The sequence below is a fragment of the Silene latifolia genome, chromosome X (genome assembly GCF_048544455.1).
Source record: "Silene latifolia isolate original U9 population chromosome X, ASM4854445v1, whole genome shotgun sequence".
NCBI classification, from domain to species: Eukaryota; Viridiplantae; Streptophyta; class Magnoliopsida; order Caryophyllales; family Caryophyllaceae; genus Silene; species Silene latifolia.
In genome coordinates this window covers 4,213,943-4,237,703 of record NC_133537.1, presented here as the reverse complement: position 1 = coordinate 4,237,703, position 23,761 = coordinate 4,213,943, and the positions used below count along the sequence as shown (strand labels likewise).

General features: G+C 42.1%; 2 protein-coding genes across 2 annotated transcripts; both read left to right on the top strand.

The window, feature by feature from the left end:
* The first annotated feature begins 5,993 nt into the window (after positions 1-5,993).
* LOC141622350 (GLABRA2 expression modulator-like) lies at positions 5,994-11,099 on the top strand. Its single transcript, XM_074438395.1, has 4 exons — positions 5,994-6,468; positions 6,570-6,671; positions 8,025-8,296; positions 10,596-11,099. The coding sequence occupies exons 1-4, from the start codon at positions 6,153-6,155 to the stop codon at positions 10,782-10,784; spliced, it is 879 nt and encodes a 292-aa protein (XP_074294496.1). The 5' UTR covers positions 5,994-6,152; the 3' UTR covers positions 10,785-11,099.
* Positions 11,100-21,717: 10,618 nt separating this feature from the next.
* LOC141622349 (zinc-finger homeodomain protein 2-like) lies at positions 21,718-22,921 on the top strand. The gene has a single exon (XM_074438394.1). The coding sequence runs from the start codon at positions 21,935-21,937 to the stop codon at positions 22,718-22,720; it is 786 nt and encodes a 261-aa protein (XP_074294495.1). The 5' UTR covers positions 21,718-21,934; the 3' UTR covers positions 22,721-22,921.
* The last annotated feature ends 840 nt before the right edge of the window (positions 22,922-23,761 follow it).

Below are 23,761 nucleotides of genomic sequence, written 5' to 3'. Positions count from 1 at the left end.
GTCTCCTTCAAGAAACAGGCACCGTCGCAGTCACTCCAAGTAGTAGACGCCACGGCAGTCACCCCAAGAGGTGTGACGCCGTCAGCCACTCCCAAGTAGTAGACGCCACGGGAGTCTCTTCAAGAAACAGCACCGTCGCAGTCACCCAGTAGTAGACGCCACTAGCCAGTCACCCAAGAGGTGTGACGCCGTCGCAGCGATACTCCAAGTAGTAGACGCCACTAGAGTCTCCTTCAAGAAACAGCACTCGCAGCCACCCAAGTAGTAGACGCCACTGGCAGCCACCCCAAGAGGTGTGACGCGTCGCAGTCACTCCAAGTAGTAGACGCCACGGAGTCTCCTTCAAGAACAGCACTGTCGCAGTCACCCAAGTAGTAGACGCCACTAGCGATCACCCCAAGAGGTGTGACGCTGTCGTGATCACTCCAAGTAGTAGACGCCACGGAGTCTCCTTCAAGAAATGTGCAATCGCCGCAATCACCCAAGTAGTAGACGCCACTAGGTCACCCCAAGAGGTGTGACGCCGTCGCAGTCACTCCAAGTAGTAGACGCCACTACAGACGACACACCACACTGTCGCATCGACAAGAGCGCATGCACCCTAAGGAAGCGACATACACAACGCGACGGTTATAACCGGCCGCGGTTAATACTACGAAACGATCAAGATGCCTTGGAAGCGTTAACACACCGAGACACGCACTTTCTAGATCGCCGGCCAAGCCGAGGCGGGAACATAAGAGACTCAATTAATAACGGAAAGAGACAACCCGGACAAAGACGGAGATGCTAAAAGGACAATAAGCTCGAATACTAGCACAAGGAAAATAAGTGAAGTAAAAACGAACTCTTATTAAATATATTCAACGAATCACAAGAAATTACAAGGATAAGCCAAAAGACCAAAAATTACAAATGCTATCCCCCTATGTCCGTTGTTGCTCGCCATCGCCAGCGGCGCAGACTTTCTTGATGAGTACCCAAAGCGGCTCCCTTAGCGGCCTCGGCTTCAAGAAGACCTCGGCTTTAGCCTCGCGGCCTCACCGCCTTTGCCGCTTGGCTTCCTCTTGGGCCTCCTTAGCCTTCTCGGCCCGTAGCGCTTCTCGGCGGCCGCCTCCTTCTCTCGCCTTCGCCTTCACCGCCTCTTTAGCCTTCTCCGCCACGGCTTGCTCCTTGGCTTCGAGCTTGTCATCAAGCAACTTGTCATATCTCGTCCCACGGAAAGGAACCATCAAGAGGGAAGAGCTCCTCAATCACTTCCCTAGCAGCTCCTTCGGCTAAATCCCGGAATTCAGCACACATGTTAGGGAGCATGACGGTTTGGAGCATCTCAATGTCCTTATCCTTTTGCCTAATGACGGCATCTCTGATCCGAACCACCTCCGCCTGGGCCTTAAACAGTCCCTCGGATTCATTCCTCTCGCTTGAGGTAGAGGTCGGCGTGCCCTCGAACGAGTGTACACTTCTCCAGCCAGCTTAGCGATTCACTGCCGCAGCCTCGGCCTTGGCTCTCTCAAAGAAGGACCTCTTTCTCAACGCCCCGCTGAGTTTTCTTTCACCGAGAGCGCCTCTCGGCCTCTCCCTAAGCCTCGCTCATTGAGAAGATCTGCTTGGCCTTCGCGGCCACCCTCTTAGTGGCGTTTAGCTCCAAGGTGGATTGAGCCACGACCTTCTCCCCGCTTCTACGATACGAGCACCGGTAAGACTGTTCCACCTCGCCGCCTCTTTGATCGCCTCCGTGCCTTCATCTATGAGCTGGGAGAAGGAAACCTTCTGGGATGAAGGGACAGTGGCGACATTTTTATCACCGGCTCAGAGTCGGGGAAGGAAACCTTCCGGGATGAAGAGTTCACGGTGACGTGTTGATCACCAGCCCGCACAGAGCTCCCCTCCACCGCCCAACAGAGCGGCGGACGACCGAGGCCGATCTACAAAATTTAAAGCAAGCATAAGTATCGACATACGCAGACATGCCAAGCGCCTAAGGAACCGGCTGAATCTAAAGCCACGAAAGAACAATACCGTGCTTGGCCCTCTTGGCCGAAACGCGCGTCTCCCTCGTCGGCCAGCAGTAATCAACGGTCGTAGATAGGCCGTCTGCTTTCTTTTACGGACGAGGGCGAGCCCTCCTCCTCGTCGGAGTCATCCCCGTTGGAGATACAAATGACCTCCACCGTCTCCTTCTGAACAGGGGGGATGGAAGGCGGGGCCGGTGTCGACGCCACCACCGCCGAAGACTTCGTTTTGCGCGCAGATGACGCGACACGTTACTAACAACCTTCGCCCGGGTCTCCACCGCACTCAAGCTTTTCACCGCCGCTCTATGAGATCGGCACGACCTCTGCGTCATTGGGGAGAGCTTTGGGATGTAAGTTAGCAACGGTTTTATCTTTGTTCAGCCCCATTCTCCGGAGGATATCCTCGCACATGTCCGGTCCAAAATGGCTGCGAAGGAAAAAGCAACAGATTAAGTAGAAGAGATAAATCAAAGTTTAAAGACACAACGAGAACAGTGATGGGCCTCACACCGACCCCACTCACCCTGCGCTAGGGCCGGAATGAGGCCGACATGGCAAAGCGGCTCATCCCGAAGAATGATCTCTGCGTTGAGGAATCCATCTTTTCGCAGCCCACCCTTGTCTACCTCAAAAAGCCGCATTGCCAACCTCTCGTCCTCCGAGAGAAGAACCGCCAAAGATCCATTTTGAGTTTCTTCCGGAGACCCATCCGTCATGCTCCGCCTTAGTCTCACACCGCAAGTTAACTTGATCGAAAGGAGCAGGGGAAGCGGATAGTCGTTAAGCACCTTAACGTATACCCACCGACCGCCAAACTTGCAAGAGGAAAGTTTGTCGCCACAGAATATAGCCCTTCTCCGTGCACGCGAACCACCGGCGCGGCCGCAGAATGACGGCCGGAGGTAGTGAAGTCGGCGAAATAAGTTCACCGCTGGGGCCTCCCCCTTGAAGAGACAAAGCCAGACAAACCCGATTATGGTCCTCATGGCCAATGGGTGCATTGGGCAACGCAACGTTCATGGCCTTAAGGATGGCCACAACGCACCCATTCAGCGGAAATCGGAGCCCAAACTCCAAATGTCGCATATATACGCCGGTGTGGCCCGGTGGAGGGCAACAGACATACTGGCCCTCCTCCTCGGATAACGATTTCAGAGCCCTCACCGAAGAAGAAATGTTTCTCGAAAAATATCTCACCGAACAAGCGGGCTAACTTATGGGTCCAAATGCGTCAAGACGGACTTTACAAGCAAGGCCGTGATCCATAACGTACTTCCTCACGTTGTTAGGACGAGCCTCCTCAAGATCGTCACCAAAATCTTTCGCGTCATCATCGACATCGAATCATCCTCCCACTCCTCCGCACCGAGGATCGACCTCTGGGAGAAGGTGACCTACGGTCCGGCTTACTAGGCCCGTCGGCGGCAGAAGACATGTTTACAATGAAATTACAAAATTAAAAATTGGAAAGTTTGTTTGTTTACCTTGAAGAAAACGCTCACGAGTAACAACTCGAAATTAGAAAAAGAAACCCTTGGAAGTTTAGAGAGAAGGAAATTTTGGAGAATGAAATTGGTGGCCAATTTTTTGGAGCAATTGCCCTATTTATAGGGAAAAGCCCATGAAGCAGACCAATCAAAGAAATGTAGCCCATGAAGCGTCAACCAATCAACGACAGACACGTGTCGGACATGCAACCACGGATGTCAATCGTTGCAACAGCTTGTGTCAATCAATGCAACATGTGACCAAACGTCTTCAACACGCCTATTCAAATCTCTCCGCCTATTCACCTTCCTCAACAAATTCCCATGCACCTTTTCTCCGCCGGCCACGTAATCGACCAAGTTAGACACCGCCGGCCGGGGGCGATCATAAATAACCTAGCCTCAACCTCGGTCTCGGCCGGCGTCCTTTCTTTTCCACATCGGATGCCCAAAACACATCCATGTGGAGGGGGGATATGGTACGGCCTAAGAAGGACTAGGCAGAGCAGAAGGAGCCGATGCAGGAAAATTTTCTACAAACTACTTGCGCAGAATATACGCTCAGACGTACATCGAAGCCCATACCACGGCATAGACTACGCTGGGGGAAATTGATGGGGCATATTCGCATCACGACAAGTCAACATATTGAGCAAGGTCAAAGATGTCCACAAAGAAGTCAACGACCTAGATGTACCTAGCCGATGAGAATCATCACCGGTCGGCCGGGTCTCAGATGACAACCTTCCAGGGACACATACCCGCGCACTCACATCCAAGACCCCTCGGCGGTGAGTCGCCAGGCCCGCCGCCCGCCATAGAAACCTCGGCCGAGGGGTAGATCGATCTTTCCACCGCTAGCCACTTGGCCACTTGGCCACTACGTGACAAAAGGTGAAGTCTATAAATACTCCTCAACCTTCATTGAGGATGGGATCCAATCCGTAAATACACAACTTAACCTAAATACACTATTCATCCCAGATAATCTTCCTTATCTCTACAATATATTCCTAGCCAATTAGCATACAACATATACATTTAAGTTTATCGACTTCAAGGCGTCGGAGTGAGTGCGCTTGGCACAAAGCCAAGCCCTCGGTTCGTTTCATTGTTGCAGGAGAGGCCGAGAGGAACGAATAAGACCAAAGGAGAATCTAACTCAAGACATCATTCTACAAGCCACGGGTGGTAACGATACTTGCTCTGGAATTACACCCGGAACAACATGATTAGCTATGTACCATCACCAACTACCCCATGATCACCACCAGTCCCAGTCCCAGTCCCAGTCTCAGCCCCATCCCATCTCCATCCCCATCCCCGGCCCATTGCCACCAGGATCAACTGCTTAGGCGTGGTTTATTAAGTCCGCCATTAACTGTAGTGGATGGTCATTAGGATCGCACAGACGGAGGGACACTGACCCATAGAGCCGGAAAGAGTGGCTGGCTTTGGGATGGCGGATAGACTAGCTACTCGTGGAGGCTTTGGTAAAGCGAGACGGGGGTGCGATGTAACACCCCATGAGATTATGAGATTAAGTTGTCCCACATCGGGAAAATAGGAGGCTTGTGATATGTTTATAAATGATTTCATCCACCACATAGTAACAAGGTTTTGTACTTTTGGGCTTAAGTGAAGACAAATAAATGGTACGAAGGTATACATCTCATCTTATTGGGGTTATGTTACAACAGTGGCGGGTCAGGTTGTTATATGCGAAACTCTATGGATGGCCAATTGAGGTTGGTTACCACATCGATCACCACCACTATGACGACCACGAGCAACCCAACTGCTCTAGTTTGCCATTAGTCCCATGAGCATTTCAAGACTTCTCTTGTAGTGGTTGAGTTTGTATCAGTTGTAGATCCACGAACAATCATATTAAGGCGGTTAGGGTTATTGAATAAATGACGCATGCGACAGAGAGAGGTAGCTTTGATTAAACCGTCGTTTACAATCCGTATAGCGAGAAGAGGGTCGTTGAAATTGAGTTAATTGTGGGAAAATTCGGATCATTTGTTTCTTTTACTTTTGGGACAACACATCAAGGATAAAGGAGGAGACCATTTGTGGTTGTAGACTTGTAGCTAATGAATGACAAGTGGACAATATTGCAATTAGATGATCAAATTGCCTATAAAAACCTTGTCGATATAGAAGGTAAGCAAAGGAGTGAGACACCTTAAAATGGAATAAGTAAACAAATCCACGTAAACAATGTATTTTTAATAGAATTAATTTCACATGTTTTTTTTTAAAAAAAAATATTCTACATTGTATTTTTTTCAAGGGACCTCAATCTACATTTTTGTTTAGGGTTCTAAAAAAAACTCGGAATTGCCCGGATCTCTCCTATGTCCACTTGTCTACAACACGCCACTTATGAGTCTTATTAAAAGTGAAAAATAGATAACAATTGATCGGGACGGAGCGACTAAAAATGATGCTATATACCTTTTCTTTCCATGTAAGACTTATCACGTCCGTCTTTCCAAGTTGCAAAGTTTAAAGTGTGGAATAGACCGTTAGTCAACACCGGTATCCTAGGAGTTAGGTTAGATTGTTAGAAACGAAACCAAAACCAAGACAAAGGAATTCTCCCAAATCAACTTATCGATCACAATCTCATTCTCATCACATGGCGGAAGAAACCACTAAACCCTCCGCCACCGTCACCTCAACCGCCGCCGAGGCAACCGACACGGTTCCGTTAGACGAGATCGCTCTAAACCACGAAAAACCGTTGGAAAACTGCGATCTGGAAAAAAACTCGCCGGAAAATTCAACCGCCGGAATTACTCCAGCGATGAAGGCGCAGAAATCGGTGCGGTGGAGCGAGCAATTGGTGTCGGAATCAACGTACACTCCCGCCATTGATTCCGATCAAAATAACAATAATCCTTACATTTCTCGTTCTTCTGCTCCATCGCTCACTCCTTCTCCCTCTATCAAAGGTTCGATTGCGATTTTTCCTAATTTGATGATAATTGCGATGAATTTGTTTAGTTTTGTTAGGTTTTTGAAGAATTTTGATGATTTTTGTGCGGAAATGCAGAGAAGATGGAAACGGTTAGGAATGTGTTAGGGAGATGGGGAAGGAATGTCAAAGACGCTGCGAAAAAAGCCGAGGATCTCGCCGGCAATACGTGGCAACATTGTATGCATTACTCTCTTTGATTCTTTTATCTTTTCTTTGAATCTGTTGTGTGAATTCTTCGTTTTTAAGTTTAGTTTTCGGTTTGCGTGATCGTGATGAAATGAATTGTGAATTGTGATTAATCCTATTGACTTTCTGTATGATGTTTTCGACAAGGAGATTATGTAAAATTGACGTGGTTTACATTGTAGTTTTCGGTTTGCATGATTGTGAGGAATTGAATTGTAATTTGTCCTCTAGACTTTCTGTATGATTTTTTCGACAAGGAGATTACATGAGAATGATGTGGTGTTCTCTTCTCGCATCTGGTGGCAACTTAAGGTGATTTTTGATGGTATGGTTTCATGATCAGATATTGTTTGTCGAGTTGTTACTATGGGTTGGTGACATTGCAGATTTGGGAGTTGTTCGGATTCTAAATGAAGGGTTGGTATGTCAAGTTTGTAGATTGTGTGATGATGAAATCTTTTTTATTACTCCATATCATTCATGTCATTAAATTTGAGCTGAGACATTATATGTTGATCAATTTGTGAAGCTTTTGGAAGGTTCAGCATGCAGCATTTTGAGGGTGGTGACTGGTGATGCTGCATTTATAGCGCATTGGCCTAGATCAGTCCTCAGTAACTGGTTCCAAAAGATCAAAAATCAAAACTGGTTTTGGAATTTGTTTGTAGGGGTTGAATGGTTGATAACTTGATACTTAGTTCCTTTACTATGAGTGAGCCTCGTTTGACCATTTTAGTGAGGAATAAAAGGTCCAATGGACTTTAGTTTATTGAAATAGAGGGAGCATGATAATACAAAAAGGAGTAGTTTATTACAAGCGATATTATCTTGCAGTAACTCGGGGGTTTTGGTGCATTTGGGTATTTCTGATTTGAGATGGGATTGTCTGAGATGTGAGACTTCACTGATATGCATGATAGCAAGATGAGCCATATGGTGGTATTGGGAGCTGACATTTTAGAAGAAAGGTTACGTCATTTGTTTGTTTGGGGATCTTCGGCCTTCTTCTTTATGTTGATAGGGGGTGCTTTTGGAGGAAACCTGCCTATGCATCTACCTTCGTTTTATGTCCATTAATACATAACCTTTAGGAGTTTAGGTCTTTATATCTGGAACAAGAATTTTGATACCATTGCAGCATTTGTTTGGTAGCGTTGTCAAAAGAACAGTTTGTTGATAGAGCCTCATATGGAGTTTTTGTTGTTGTTGTTGTTGTTGTAGTTGGTGTAGATCCAACTGTAACTTCTCTGTTTGCCTCTTTGAAAATCCTTGCTGCTTCGATTTTTCTGGTTTATTATGGATCGTGGTTTGCTCTGAAATTTTCCTCTGTTTGCTTTTTAACAGTGAAAACGAGTCCCAGTTTTTCCGAAGCTGCTATGGGAAGAATAGTGCATAGCACGAAAGTTGTAGCTGAAGGGGGCTATGAGAAAATTTTTCATCAAACATTTGACACGGTCCCTGAGGAGTTACTCCAGGATTCATTTGCATGCTACTTGTCCACTTCAGCTGGTCCAGTGATGGGAACGTTGTATGTATCTACTGCGAAGCTTGCCTTTTGCAGTGATAATCCTCTTCCTTACAAGAATGGTGATGAGACTGATTGGAGTTACTATAAGGTGAGATGTCAACTTCATGACAGTGCCCCCCTCCCTAAAAAATATTTAATTTTGTCCGTATTTCTTTCTATCAAATACGTATGCAACTGGTAAGTTGCTTGTTCTGGTTCTCCAAGCGTATACAATACTGTTATTGGCGATCCTGCATGGAATTCTGATCTATGGTATATCTAAATCCGTTGTGTTATTAGGAGTAATAAGAATAATTCTAGGATAAGTAGAAATTTTGAGATAATGCTGTTTGTCTGAACCAAGTACAAGTATGCTGGTTATAATTTTTTCAAGGTCGAGTGTGAGCTTAGTTGTTTTAGAGATGTTTGGTAAAAAAGTTGGATGTGAAAACCTATTTGAAGGTCCTAAATATCGTTATGGTTTGGTGGTTTATTCCTATAATCCTATAAGTTTCTCTTAAAACTTGTAATAAGGGCTAAGGTCGCGCCATAGGATGAGACAGTTAATTTCTTAAATTCCTTGGTTTATAAAATGCTAACTTGTCCCCACATCTTTCAATGTCGAATACTCACTTTTCGATAACTATTAAGACTCCCCAATTATGCATGTCACTTGAATTTCTAGTTTTATAGATATGGAAACACGATTAAGCAGGTATCTTGATCGTTGTTTTATATTCAGGCACGACACTCTAGGTCTTGGATATAGTGGATAATATTGCGTTGATAGTTTAGTAGAAGCCAGGATGGCTTCTACATTAACCTCTGATTTCTTCCAAGACTTTGGAATGCAAAAAGGGAGGTGAATCATGCAGTCAAGTAAAATTGAAAAGACCTAATAAACGCTGGCTTTTTGAATTATTCTTAATAACCTCATCTTAATGGAGCTAAATACTTGTTATTCTTTGGTTTTGGATTCTAAGGAGTACTTTGTTTAAATGACTCATTAAACAGGGGCGTCCTTTTTTTTTTGTATTAAAAGTAGCAGTTATGGGATGCAACTACCGACATAATTCTATATGGTTCATCTTTTGGCCTTAGGTACGCTGGTACATCTGATTCCCCCTTATCCCACAATTGGCTAGTGGCTAGAGCCTCGTCACCACTGGGGTAATAATGTTGTTGCTGTAATCTTTTCTTTTCGATTAACAAACCTTCTCTTCTGCTTTCGAGTAAACAAACTCAGTCCTCCGTTTGCCGCTATTGTTGTACTTTAAAGTTCCATGACTAGTTCCTTTGTTTCTTCCTTTCAAGCTCCTCCTTCAATGGCTGCTCATCTCTTATTTTTTAGATGCTTTCTTTACTGCTTGTCAGCTTTCAATCCCCACCTTCCATGGTTTCAGCTTTTGATCTTTCTTTCCCCCACTGAATCTATTTGTGGTGGCACAAGTCAGAGTCTTATAGGTTTCTGGCACGTCATATCTTGTCTACACGTGACCTGCAGGGTGATGTGCCCCGTCGAAGGAACATAGGTACACATAGTAAGGGGATATTTAAACCTTTATTACATGTGAGGTCCCTTACAAGGGTGTTTTTAGTGTTGAGCAATAATTTTCAAGGCCCTACTATATCTGGCAAAAATGGGTTAGTTTAAATTTATTGGATAGAAGAAAGACATAGGCTTTTCATATCCTGTTAGATTCATACAAGAGCATAGGCACCACCACCACATACGCTGCAAGGAGAGAGTCTTCTTTATAAGCCAAATGTGGTTCATCCAAAACCAATTGACAGTTGATAGAATAACTTCTCTCGTCATTGATCAGCGTGGAACACTCAAGTGTACTTGCGCACATGTTTAGATGTATTTAATAGCTTCTTGCTGAAGTGAGTTGTAGCCTCCTTTGTTTTGGATATCTGTTTGCCCTCTTGTAGCCTCTACCTTAGAGCCGAAAACTCACTAACCTTTGGACTACAATATGATGGAATAAAACAAAATGACTCACCATTTTATACACTTATTACATTGTGACGTAATAGTCAATCAATGCAACTTATGCCTCAATTTTCATCACCGGTCATCCAAAACACACTCTTAGTGTTAAATCAACACACATGTAAGAGTTCATTCACCTGATAACCATTACCCTATCATAGCCGAAAGTGTTTAAATTACTCAGTTAATTGCAGGACTCGTGGTCCTTGGTATGCATGAACAATTATTCTTGCAAACTAGTCTATTTCGTGGATTGTTTTTCTTCACTTTAACGCGATTTATTTCTTGGTCTGGCAGATGAATATCCATTTATAAATTTATTTTATTTTGATACCTTTTTTGTAACGAGATTAGATATCGTCAATCCAAGTCTTCTGTTTCACATTGTCGTATGATGCTTCTATGTCAACAGGTTGTCATCCCATTGCATCAACTTAAAGCAGTCAATCCTTCTACAAGCCGAGTCAATCCATCTGAGAAATACATCCAGATTATATCTGTTGACAACCATGAGTTCTGGTACATGGGATTCTTGCATTATGAAAATGCTGTGAGCATCCTCCAAGGTGCTCTTCAGTCCGGGAACATGCAATCTGTATGAAAATCGAGATAAGTCTATCGCAACCTTAAGTTTGTTACAACCAGGTTATAGCATTCTTTTGGAAGGAATCACAGGAATTCTGTTGATTATATACTAGCTCCATCCTGGGGATGGATGTAATTTTGCAGCAAACTTACCTGGTTATAGATGATGACTAGCGCTAAGCATTTCATTTAAATCTTGTGGTATTTATTCAATCCGTCTAACGAGCCTGAGATATTGGATCAGCTTGCTTCTCCAGAGTCTCAGTCGACTATTATGATCTTGTCTGGTAACATTTTCTCGTTTCATCTATTCTATTCGACGTTTCTTTTTCATGTGTTTTGAAATTTGTTTAAACCACAGTCCGATGTGCTTTGCTGTCATGCAAGGTTTGAGGAAATGAGGCATGTATGAATAACTGTGAAACTATTGACTCTTACAAACTAATACATTCTAACTCGACAACCCTGTTACTGTGATCAACATCTTGAACGGGTATTCCCTGCTTGGTGTTCTTGGAGAAAGCAAGATCGGTCATATGGGTTCGAGTACCAGCATTTGTGGGGTGCTCAATTACATGTTATGTTGGGTGTGGTGGTTTTTTTTGTGTTTTCATATTGATCTCTTTGGTTATGCCCGCCATTGTTCAGGTCGCTTCTAACCACAATAAAATTCTAGTAAAAATGCGGGTATTTATACATTTTTAAAATTCATCGAGGGTTTATAGCCATACAAAAAAAGCTTCCGATTTTGATCTGATCGTTGAACGTACTCAACTGGTAAGATACTTGGAGTTGTAGATGAAAAAAGATTGATGGGGTTTATGTTAAGGTTAGGATTCAGTAACACTCGATTAAATATTTAGAGATGAACGGAAAAGTAAATTGTTGATGGTTCAGAGGAACACAAATTCTTGTATAGGACCGTCTTGCAATAATTGTGAGTTGTGACCCTTTTTATGTGTTTCGTTACTTTTCGTACTCTTGTTATATCTATCATATTTATTGGCTCGTTTTCTGTCGTAGTAAAGTGCTACGTTTTTTTTTCTTTTTGCGTCAAATGAGGCAGAAGGCTAGTACGATTTGGGGGGAGGAGGATTCAACCCGTGACTTATTGTCACGATGCCTAAATTTTAACCACTAGATTAATACCTCTTCGGTAGTAAGGTGTTATGAGTTTATGTTGACACTACCAAACTTATAGCTTATCACGAATAATCTTACATGGTGATTTAAAGACCAACACTTTACTTGAAGAAAAATGAGTAGTTATTTTTTTTTTATTTTTTTTATTTTTTTTTTCTGGTGTGCGGAATAAATGTAAATAAATGATAAATGGATAAATATTGAATTTGAAAAAACGTCTTATAATATAAAGTTTTTTACACAGTACTCTTTTTTTTTTAGGTTCTTAATTAGAGATGGAAACAGCCCGAACGGGCATAGGAGTCGTTGGTCCTGGGACACCTCACGGCTCATGGTCCATTTTACCACGGCATGGGATCGGTACGACACTGACATGCCATGAGCTGTTCTTGAGCTAAAGTTTGAGAAAGAAGATTGTACCTAGCCTAGGCACGACACGGCCGTCCTGGGCACGCCCAAAATATAAAGAAATAAGACTGAAGATGAGGAATTACTTAGGCACGCCCAAACACGTACGACCCACCATGGACCGTTTCAGTCGTGCCTGGGCTGCCATTTTTATTTCATTGGCACGGCACGATACGACGACACAAAACCCCCAACTTTTCGTGCCTAGGTCGTGCAATTTTATTGTACTAATATAGTGGACTGACACGAGGCACGATCCACCTCAAACTCTAGTTTTAATTATTAAAACAAAAAAGTAAAAGGAATAATTTCCCTAATCCACATACATAAATGACATTATTGAATGGGAATTCCAATTTCCAAGTAGTATTAATAATGAAGGGAATCTTAGAAGGAAGATTAAGAAGCAAAAGATTAGAGGAAGCAGTAAGTGGGCCAAAGGGGTTGATTTGTTTTAGCCAGTTGGATGATGGCGTATCAATGGGCCGTTGAAGGGGCTAAAGTGGGTCCATACTTCTGAGTTTACTGCTAATTTTGCTGCAAAAACCATAACACTATTTGCACAATTTTGTGGAAATAGAGTTGCGGGGAAAAGGGTTTCTAGTTGAAGTTGACAATACGAGTAATTATAAAGTTGCTGTGTAGGGACGTTAATTGATTTCCGAGTTTTGACATTTTGTTCGAAATACCCTAATTTTTCACTTCCGAGCAGCAGGAGTGAGAGTCCATTCTAGCTTCTCTTAATCTACCACTATTTGTAGACCCTAATCGACCCGTTTCATTTAACGTTAAAACAAAATGGACCACTACGAGCTTTAACTGGGCTGGCCAGGACTTGTTTGGGAGGACCTAAGAAATGGATTCCACGTACCGACTTGTGCAATTGGTCGCCTCTACATTACTTCCGTTTATCATGCAAACTCGAACAACCTAATTCGAATTGACCTACCCGATTAACCCGTTTGTCAGGTCTGTCTATGATAGTATAGATCCGACAAAATAGTTAAAAAAATGAAGTAAAACTTTCAAAATTTTCACTTTCGAGCAGGAGTGAGAGTCGATTCTAGCTCCTCTAAATCTACCACTAAATGTAGACCTTACCCGACCGATAAATCTTACCCCTAACAGATCGACCCGTTTTTACACCCTAGAACGTTCTCCGTTGTAGACTACATATATAGACTAGTAGAGGCATGGGTTAGTCCTCAAAGTTTGTAGTAGAGTGAAGTAATCAAGTAAATAAAGCGGTTTAATTTGCGGGGAGATGACGTGAAATGGATAGCAAAGTGAGGATGTCAGAAGGGAAGTCGCATCAAACGTCTAATATACGCATAATAACCTCACGCCTCACTAATTCACTATTTCTCATTTTCTATACACTTTCGCATGTTCATTTCTGTGCATTTCCTCTTCTTTCTGTCCTCATTACTGGCTTCATTCACTATTCATTTAGTAGAATTATTTTTCACAAGGTTGGAATACTCTCTCCAAACCGTTTTGCTTGTAACGGTTATAAGCTCTCTTCAGTTAACTGAAACTGTCTAACTTATTAAAGCTGAAATGCTGAACTAAATAGAGCTGAACTGAACTAAAATGAAGTAGGGGCCTCTTCTTTTGACTTGAAACTGTTTGAACTTGAATTGAACTTAATGGAGCTGAACTAAACTGAACTGAACATAATGGAGCTAAACTGAACTGAACTAAACTGAAATAAGAGTTAATTTGTGAAGAGAATAGTTGAACTCAACTGAATGAAGCTGAATTGAACTGAACATAATGGAGCTAAACTGAATTGAACTAAACTGAAGTAAGAGTTAATTTGTGAAGAAAATAGTTGAACTGAAATGAACTGAAATGAAGTCCAAAAGAACACGGTCTTAAGCATAACGTAAGAGTCAATACTAATATGTTTGTTTCGAGCATGTTAAGCGAGACTCTAATAATAAGATAATAAGAAGCAGAAACATTATCACAGAATAATGTGATAGGGTTACGAAAAAGAACACCTAACTCAGCTAGAGTAGAACAGAGCCCACAACACGATACTCTGCTTCAGTGGAAGATTTGGACACGGTAGGCTATTTTTTCACCGCCAAGAGATGAGATTGCTACCAAAGAAAATAGCATAACCAATAAGTACCTATAGGTACGTACTACCAAAAGGTAAGATGTACCCGGAGCGTGCATAAATTGAGATACTAGGCAAACAAAGGTATCATGGCATGTCATAGTCAAGTATTGTAAAGCACCAACCATACTGCGGCACTCAAAGGGGAGTGTGGCCGGGGAAGGAAGCGGAGTGCAAACTGATTTGGAGATTTGTAAACGAAATTTTTGGATAGACATATTTCTGTTGTGACAAAAAAAAAGACCATGAGAGAAGTACACGCAACCTGAATACCGAGAAAATAATGAAGATTTCACGGGTCTTTTATGGTGAACTGGCGACCCAACTTAGAGATAAAGGTGGAAATAAAAAATGGAGGATTGCTAGTGACAATAATTTATTAACATATAAGTGGAGATATCCGCCTGTGAGTGTTTTCGGGCATTCGCTGCCGGTCCCAAGCCCGGATAAAGGAGGAGGGTTGCGGTAGGTCTGTGGCAGCCAGCATAAAAACTTAGTCACATTTTATGGACATGAATCGGAATTTGAACATCGTTGGGCGTCTCCTCGGAAGCGCGCTGCACTTCTTAGACCGGGTGTAGTGAAAAGTATGTGAGGGTTGCTAGGTCGTCGCCCGGAAGCGACGCGCCATCTTTACATCTGGGGGTGGTGTCAAATAGGCAAGGGTGCGCTACATCTTCTAGACCCGGGTGTAGTGAAAAATATGCAAGGGTTGTTAGGTCGTCGCCCAAAAGCGGCGCGCCACCTCGAAGTATGGGTGTGGTGTCAAATAGGTTTGGATCTAGGAAGCATGGTCAAGAGCGGGTAAAGAAATCAGGACATGACTTTAGGAAGGGTAGTAGGTTACGGTTTGGTACGTGGAATGTTGGCTCTTTGACAGGGAGATTAGCTGAGGTAGGGGAGGTTATGAAAAGGAGGAGAGTGCATATAATGTGTCTACAAGAGACAAAGTGGGTCGGAGATAAAGCAAGGGTGATAGCGCCTTGGGGTTATAAGCTTTGGTACACGGGTAAAGACAAAAGTCGTAATGGAGTGGGTATTGTCATTGATAAAGATTACATTGATGATGTAGTAGAAGTATCGAGAAAGAGTGATAGGATTATGAGTATTAAGCTTGTAGTCGGGGATGAGGTGGTGACGGTTATAAGTGCTTACGCACCTCAAGTAGGTTTGGATGCTTCTTTTCGACGAGCCTTTTGGGAAGATTTAGAAGAGGTTGTAGAACGAGTCCCTATTGGAGAGAAATTGATCATTGGTGGTGACCTCAATGGGCATGTGGGTACTAGTCGAGTTGGCTTTGAGAACATTCATGGGGGTTTTGGGTTCGGGGAGAGAAATGAAGCGGGAAGTGACATATTAGATTTTGCTTTGGCTTATGACTTGGGTATAATGAACACTTGGTTCGAGAAAAGACATTCTCATTTGGTGACTTATAGAAGTGGAGGTAATGCTAGTCAAATTGACTTCCTTTTGGTAAGGAATGTGTGGAGGAAAGAGTACACCGATTGCAAGGTCATACCCGGGGAAAGTGCCGCAACACAACATAGACTAGTGGTTCTTGATTTTCGGGGTAAGAGAGACTTGAGGAAGAGAAAGATAATCGGTGAGGCACGGATCAAGTGGTGGAAGCTACAAGGGGGAAACCAACAAGCGTTTCTGGAGAAGGTTGGAAGTAGCGATATTTGGTCGGATTGCGAGGAGAAAGATATTGATGCAACGTGGGATAAATTGGAGCATGTTGTAAAGGATTTGGCGAGGGAGGTGTTAGGGGAATCTAAAGGGAATAGACCATCAAGTAAGGACACATCTTGGTGGAACGATGTGGTGAGACAAGCGATAAAGACTAAACGTGAATGCTATAAGGTTCTGGGGAAATGCATGAGTGATGAGAACTTTGAAAAGTACAAGGAGGCTAGACGAGCCGCTAAAAAGGCCGTACGGGATGCGAGGGCAAAAGTTAACCAAGAAGTGTATGCCAGGTTGGACACGAGAGAAGGAGAGAAGGATATCTATAAACTGGCCCGCATAAGAGACCGAAAGACGAGAGATATTGGGAGAGTTAGGTGTGTGAAAGATATGGACGACAAGGTTCCAGTTCGGGATAACGAGATAAAGGCTAGATGGTGTTCTTACTTTGATAATTTATTCAATGGACATCAGGAACAAGGTTTTGGGGATGTAGAGGTAACACCAAACATGGTTAATCGGGAATTTGTGCGTAGAATACAAAAGAGTGAAGTTAGAAAGGCGTTAAGGAAGATGGGGTCAAAGAAAGCAGAGGGACCGGATGGTATACCCATAGAAGTTTGGAGGTGCTTCGGGGAGAAAGGGATTGAATGGGTAACCATGCTCTTCAACAAGATTTGGAGGAGCAACAAGATGCCATCGGCTTGGAGGAAAAGCACTCTAGTCCCTTTGTACAAGAACAAAGGTGATGTCCAAGAGTGTTCCAATTATCGGGGAATTAAACTTATGAGTCATACGATGAAGCTATGGGAGCGGGTAATCGAGCAAAGGCTTAGGAGATATGTAGACATCTCGGAAAACCAATTTGGATTTATGCCCGGGAGATCGACTATGGATGCGATTTTTATCATGAGACAGTTGATGGAATACCATCGGGACAAGAAGAAGGATTTGCATATGGTTTTTATTGACTTGGAAAAGGCATATGATAGGGTACCAAGAGAAGTACTTTGGTGGGCTTTGGCGAGAAAGGGTGTGTCGCGAAAATATATTGACCTCATAAAGGACATGTATGAGGGGCTAGTGCAAGTGTTCGCACTAATGTTGGGAGAACGGAAGAATTTCCTATTACCATCGGGGTGCATCAAGGTTCCGCACTTAGTCCTTTTCTCTTTGCTATAGTTATGGATGAGTTGACAAGGGATATTCAGGACGACATCCCTTGGTGTATGATGTTTGCTGATGATATTGTGTTGATTGATGAGACAAAAGAGGGGGTGGAGAGAAAGTTGGAATTGTGGAGGCAGACTTTAGAGACTCGTGGGTTCAGCCGAGGAGTAAGACCGAGTATTTGAGGTGTCGTTCACTAAGGTGGCGGGGTTGAGATCGACAGAGGCGGGGAGTATTATTTTCGATGGGAATGTTGTTGAGGGTTGGATTTCTTGGATATCTAGGATCTATTATTCAAAAAGATGGGGAGTTAGACGGTGATGTGGCTCACAGAATTAAAGCGGGATGGTTGAAATGGAAGAGTGCTTCAGGGTTTCTATGCGATAAAGATATGCCCCAAAGATTAAAGGGAAAATTTTATCGAACGGCAATTAGGCCTGCCCTACTTTACGGCTCCGAGTGTTGGGCCGTGAAACATTGTCACATTCAAAAGATGAGTGTGGCGGAGATGCGCATGTTGAGGTGGATGTGCGGACATACAAGGAAAGATCGGTTAAGGAATGAGGTGATTAGGGAAAAGGTAAAAGTGGCGCCAATAGAGGACAAGATGATGGAAAACCGATTAAGATGGTTTGGCCATGTAAGAAGGAGACCTATGGACGCTTGAGGTTAGGAGGCCGGAGACTTGGAGAACGAGAAAAAGGTCCTTAGAGGCGAGAGGAAGACCGAGAGACATGGTTGAGAGTGATAGAGCACGATATGAGAGTTCGGGGACTTGAGGAGAGTATGGTGACGGAGAGGGCACAATGGAGGGAAAGAATACATGTGGATTTTTAGTTTTTTGATGTTTTTGACAGATTTAGTGTTTTTTATTTCTTTAATTTAAAGAAATTAAGTTATTTATTTTTCTCTCCTTTATTACACACTTTTTCAACAACCACTTTCTTATAGTTTTTACCTGGTTCATTCCGGATCCTTAACTCTATTTCGGTTTTTAAAAATCGCTTTAATCTTTTCTCTCGATTTAAATTTTAAATTTTTATAAAAGAAAGACGGAATTCGATTTTAAAACCTCTAAGTTCACCTTGACTTTCCATTACATTTTCGTTCTCCCTTTTTGTTTTTCATCTTCCCTTTTTATTCGCATTTTGAGGCGTGCGTTCACCCATGGACGGTTCGAAAGGATGATTCATGTCAGCCGACCCCAAATCATTTTGGGATTAAGGCTCTGATGTTGTTGTTGTTGTATAAGTGGAGATATAAGGTATAGTGAGAACGACGAAAGATAAACATGAACATATCGGACTGACTATAAAAGAAACCATGTTGCAACAAAAAAAACTTGCTAAAACGATGAAACTAGGCTCGGTGTGCTTATTTTAAGCCATAGATGGCTTTGTGAGAAGGAAAATCAAACCTATAAGCTGTTTCATGTACACTTCTTTGGTGATAAGGCCATTTTTGACATCTAACTGATGAATAGTCCAACCAAGCAGAGGAAAGAACGAAGGTAAAAAAAAAAAAAAAAACTTGAGCCTGGACGATTTAACTGCAGTCATGCCATTTGTGTTTGCGTAGTGCACTATGCACTACCATGACCTATCAAGTTTTTACACGCAATTCAGAAGTGACCGTGGACTGCATAGTAAATACTTGGAGATAAAGTCATACTGTCATGGTTACTCCATTCAACTTCACTCTATCATTTTACTTTTTTTTACTTTTTTTTTTATTAATTTTTTTTTTTTATTTTTTTTACGTTTGTCAACGCGTGTTTTACGCAGTAAATATAGTTAGCTATATATTTGCAAAAATTATACTCCCTCCAATTTCCTATTATCTTCCCTCTTTCTTTTTTTACACAAGTTCGATTATCTTCCCTTTTTCCTTTTTTGGTAAGTTTCATTCATTTTTTATTAATTTCTCTCTCCTAAAAAATCAACAACTCTCATTACTTTATCTATTCTTTATTCATCATTCATTCTTTATTATTTTCTCTCATCTATAAATTTCACAACTTACAATACTTTATTCTACTTTATTCCTTCTTTATTCCCCTTTCTTAATTTTTGTGCCCAAAAGAAAGGGGAAGATATAAGGAAATAGGAGGGAGTAATAGTTAAATATTTTTAATGTACTCGTTAAGACGAATCAAATAAGATCTCACATGAATATATTTTCACTTATGTATTGAAATAAAATTACAATTGAATCCTCATTTATGAACAGTGTACAAAAATTAAAGTGGTAGAGTGGACTTGAATGAAGGAACAAGTTCTTCGATCCTTCTATTTGGCAAAATCTTGTTTGAAACTGCTAATTTCATCTGAAATTAAGACGCATAAAATGTGACTCTTTTACGATAAAATATGAATGTTTTCTAATAAAAATTTACCATCAATTTCTTGTTACAAAGTCACAATTTTAATTATAAATTTTTATCTTTAAATAGTCATTTTTTATTAAAATGGAATATTTTTCTCGTCTTAAGTTAAGATCGTTGTAAGAGAGACTAGCCCCCTTTTTTATATGATCATTTATTATTTTATAACCAAATGTTTTTAAATATGTATTATATGAATATATATTTTGTTAAATATTTAATTGTAATAGTCTTATACTTTTTCTTCGATAATACGGAGTAAGAGAGTACATCTCTTGCTCATTTAATTTAAGGTTAAAGAAATACCTTGAATAATTAAAAAAATGTGACAATATGGAATAGGAAGTAACCAAGAATCAATTAAAGCAATTAACATATAACATCAAACCAAAGTATAAGGTAAGTTGTAAAATCTCTCATTATCTCATAAACAAATGTTTAGGGTATAATTCGTGTCTAAAACACCATCTCTTAAATTATTTCTATTACTCTAATACACCCGGCCCGATACATGAATTGATACGACTCAGTATAACCTAACCCGAATTTTTATTGTTACAGAATGATTATTATCCACAAATAACTTGATAATAGTTGACTCAAAAATGACTCGGCCCAAAGTCTGCAGATCTGAAATCAACTTGCTCTAAACTTGACTCGATTGACCCGTTGTCAGGTCTAAATTAAGACCACCAAGTAATACGCAAGAATGTTATAAGTTGGTGTAAATTAAACCTCTGATGGAGGGGAGTAGGGGATGGAATACGGAGTTGGTAGGGGAGTTGTTTCTTCCGTTTGAGGCTGCGCGTATTCTTAAAATGAGGGTATGCGAGCAGTTGACTCCAGATGTGTGGTATTGGGGTGGAGAGCGCGATGGGAATTACTCAGTCCGTTCGGCGTATAGGCTTATGGTCAAGCAAGATGGGGAGTTGGAAGGGGCGCCGAGTTACTCCTCTGATGGGTGGCTTTGGAATAAAGTTTGGATGGCCCCAGTCTTACCAAGGATCAAAGTGTTCTTTTGGCAGCTGTGTAATGAAGCCATTGTTACTATAAGCAATATTTCGTTGAGGATGGGTTCGGTTGCGGGTGAGTGTGTACGTTGTGGGGATTGTGTGGAGTCTTGCTTACATGTTGTTCGAGATTATGGGTGGGTTGGGGGTGTATGGGATGCCCTGGACCTCGAACTGCCATTAAGTTCGGGTTTTGCAAGGGTTAGGGATTGGGTGGAGGTTGATATGAGGGAGATGGGGGCGGAAGAGCAGGTGGAGTACTTTATGACTGGTTGCTGAGCTATTTGGGAGAGGAGGAACAAGGCTATCTTCGATGATGGAGAGTGGAGAGCGGACTTGGTTGTACGAAGGGTGAGGGACTTAATTTGTGAAATGGTGGATAGTGGGGGTTCGGGTGAGGGGAGGACCCGTGGTGTGGTGGAGGTCGGGGGGTGTTGGAAGCGGCCGGTGGGTGAGGTGTTGAAGGTGAATATTGATGCCGCTGTTATAACTGGTGTGGGTGTCGGGTTGGGCGCGGTGTGTCGGAATGATGGGGGGAGGTTGTCTGGTGCGCGGTGGAGCAGGGAGTGGTTGAGATGGACCCGGCGGAAGCTGAAGCAGCTGCTATACTCTATGGTCTTAAGAAGGCAAGACGAAGGAATAATTCAAGAGTTATTTTGGAGGGCGATTGTTCGACGGTTATCCACGATCTTCAGCAGCGACGGAAGGGACGACGTAGTATTTATTTAATTTATAATGACATTTATGATTTTTGTAATTTTTTCGATAGTGTTTCGTTTAATTGGGTGCGTAGGGACTTTAATAAGGTCGCTCATGAGCTTGCTCATTTGAGACCATGGACGTTAGGTTCTTGTAGATGGTTGGATTCCTCTCCGTTGGAGATTGCTGATATAGTTGGTACTGATACTATTAATATTACTACTTAAATCTTCGGGTTTAATTAAAAAAAAAAAAAATATTCATATTTGATTGGGTACCCTATTTGATTTGGGGTATTTTGTGAAATTTAAAATCCATACATAAATATAAGACCTCCTTAACTTAACTCAACCCACATTTCCTACTAACCTAAGTTTTCCAGAAGTTCCATTCCCTTTTTTATCTTTATCAACACTTCCAAACTTCCTCTCCTCACTTCTTCTTATCCATAATTCTCATTTTACTCCAAACTTAAAAGTTAAAACCCTCAACCTTACCTAATTTACTTAACAACAATTAACTCAAACTCAACTCTAATCATGGAATTTGAAGACGAAGACCGAGACGAAGAGGAAGTAGAAGACTATGATAACGATAACGATAACGGTAATGAACCCGAACCCGAACCCGAACCCGAACCCGAAACAATGACCTTATTAACCCTACCCACTTTCCACACCCACCACCACCACAACAACAATAACAACAACAACAACAGCAGCAACAAAAAACACTCCGCCGTTGTTCCCCGTTACCGTGAGTGTCTCAAAAACCACGCCGTCAACATCGGCGGCCACGCCGTCGACGGTTGCGGCGAGTTCATGCCAGCTGGCCCTGACGGTACCATCGACGCGCTAAAATGCGCCGCCTGTAACTGCCACCGTAACTTCCACCGTAAGGAATACGTCTCCGCCGCCGACGACAACCACCACCAGCTCACCCTCTACCACCCTCCTCCTCCCCACGTGTACCAATTCTACTATCCCGCCGCCGTTCCTTCACCCGCCGCCACACCGACCACCCCACCGGTGAGACCGCTGGCGCTCCCACCGTCGGCGTCGGCGGAGGATCAGGTGACTGGAGGAATGATGGCGATGACGATGACAACATCGACGTCAACGGGGAAGAAGAGGCATAGGACCAAGTTTAGTCAAGAACAGAAGGATAAGATGTTTGGATTAGCTGAGCGATTAGGTTGGAAGATTCAGAAATGTGATGAGAATGTTATTCAACAATTCTGTGATGAATCTGGTGTTAAGCGTCATGTTCTTAAGGTTTGGATGCATAATAATAAACACACCCTTGGTAAGAAACCACCTTGTTGATTCCGTCGTTATCGTCTTATATGTAAGACCGTCTTATATAAGTTCGTTTCACAATGTATGATCTTGGGTTGGATTATTATTATTAGTAGTAGTAGTAAGTTGTTAGTGGTAGTGTTAGTGTTATATACAGTACTGTTTTAGATTATGTTATGATTAAGATTATGTAATGGAATGGAATGGAATTACTGGTTACGGAGTAAATCTTATCGTATCTAATGATTTATCGGATCTAATATTCTCAATCATGACTATATATTATGAAACGTATGTCCGTCTTATTTTAGCGGTGTAAAAATGTGTTGGTGTCGTGATCGAGGGTGCATGTCAATTATGGAATGTGGAGATTTGACTAGCTTATCATCAGGCGTGATTTAATGTGTGGTGTTAACAAGAAATTAATGCAACTTTGTTTCAATTATCATCTGTTTAGGTTTATAATCACGTTTTAATAACACTCAATGGCGGCCGTAATTTAGATGTACTCGACATTACGCTAGTGCCTCAAAAGACAACAAAGCAATGTTACCGACACTCTCTCGCTAATTAACCATCCCGTCTCATGCAAATAAAGTTAGGATCCTCTGTCTCATATGGTGTCCTATCTCCTGTCCCATGATACTCTTTGCATGACACATCAACATAAGAAATAATAAATATATGATGGGACACCAAAATGGGACAGAAGATCCTCATTAATGCAAATATAATACAGAGTATCATTTTATGTATCTCCAAGAGAAGGTAGGAAAAAAAAGGTCTATTATTACATAATTCCACAACTATTAGTAACACTATTTACTATTATATTCCCTTATTTCTGTTACATTTCTCTTGGGAAAGATAATCTGCTGTGCCTGTACGTACGTTAGACTAAACTGCAACCAAAAAACATGGTTTATGTTACTAGACAATAAAAAAATATAATCAAAAACAAAACTGAAAGAATTGAATTAATGAAAGCTCAAATCCAAATGTAAGATGATTGTTGATTTGTTTTGTTTTGTTGAAGTTCGAGAAGATCGATAGATCCAAAGCTCAAGT

Bases quoted from the DNA above. Each gene is read 5' to 3' on its own strand.
- LOC141622350 (XM_074438395.1), top strand. From the start codon at position 6,153: ATGGCGGAAGAAACCACTAAACCCTCCGCCACCGTCACCTCAACCGCC. The intron at 6,469-6,569 runs GTTCGATTGCGA...GCGGAAATGCAG, and splicing joins TCCTTCTCCCTCTATCAAAG to AGAAGATGGAAACGGTTAGG. The intron at 6,672-8,024 runs GTATGCATTACT...GCTTTTTAACAG, and splicing joins CGGCAATACGTGGCAACATT to TGAAAACGAGTCCCAGTTTT.
- LOC141622349 (XM_074438394.1), top strand. From the start codon at position 21,935: ATGGAATTTGAAGACGAAGACCGAGACGAAGAGGAAGTAGAAGACTAT.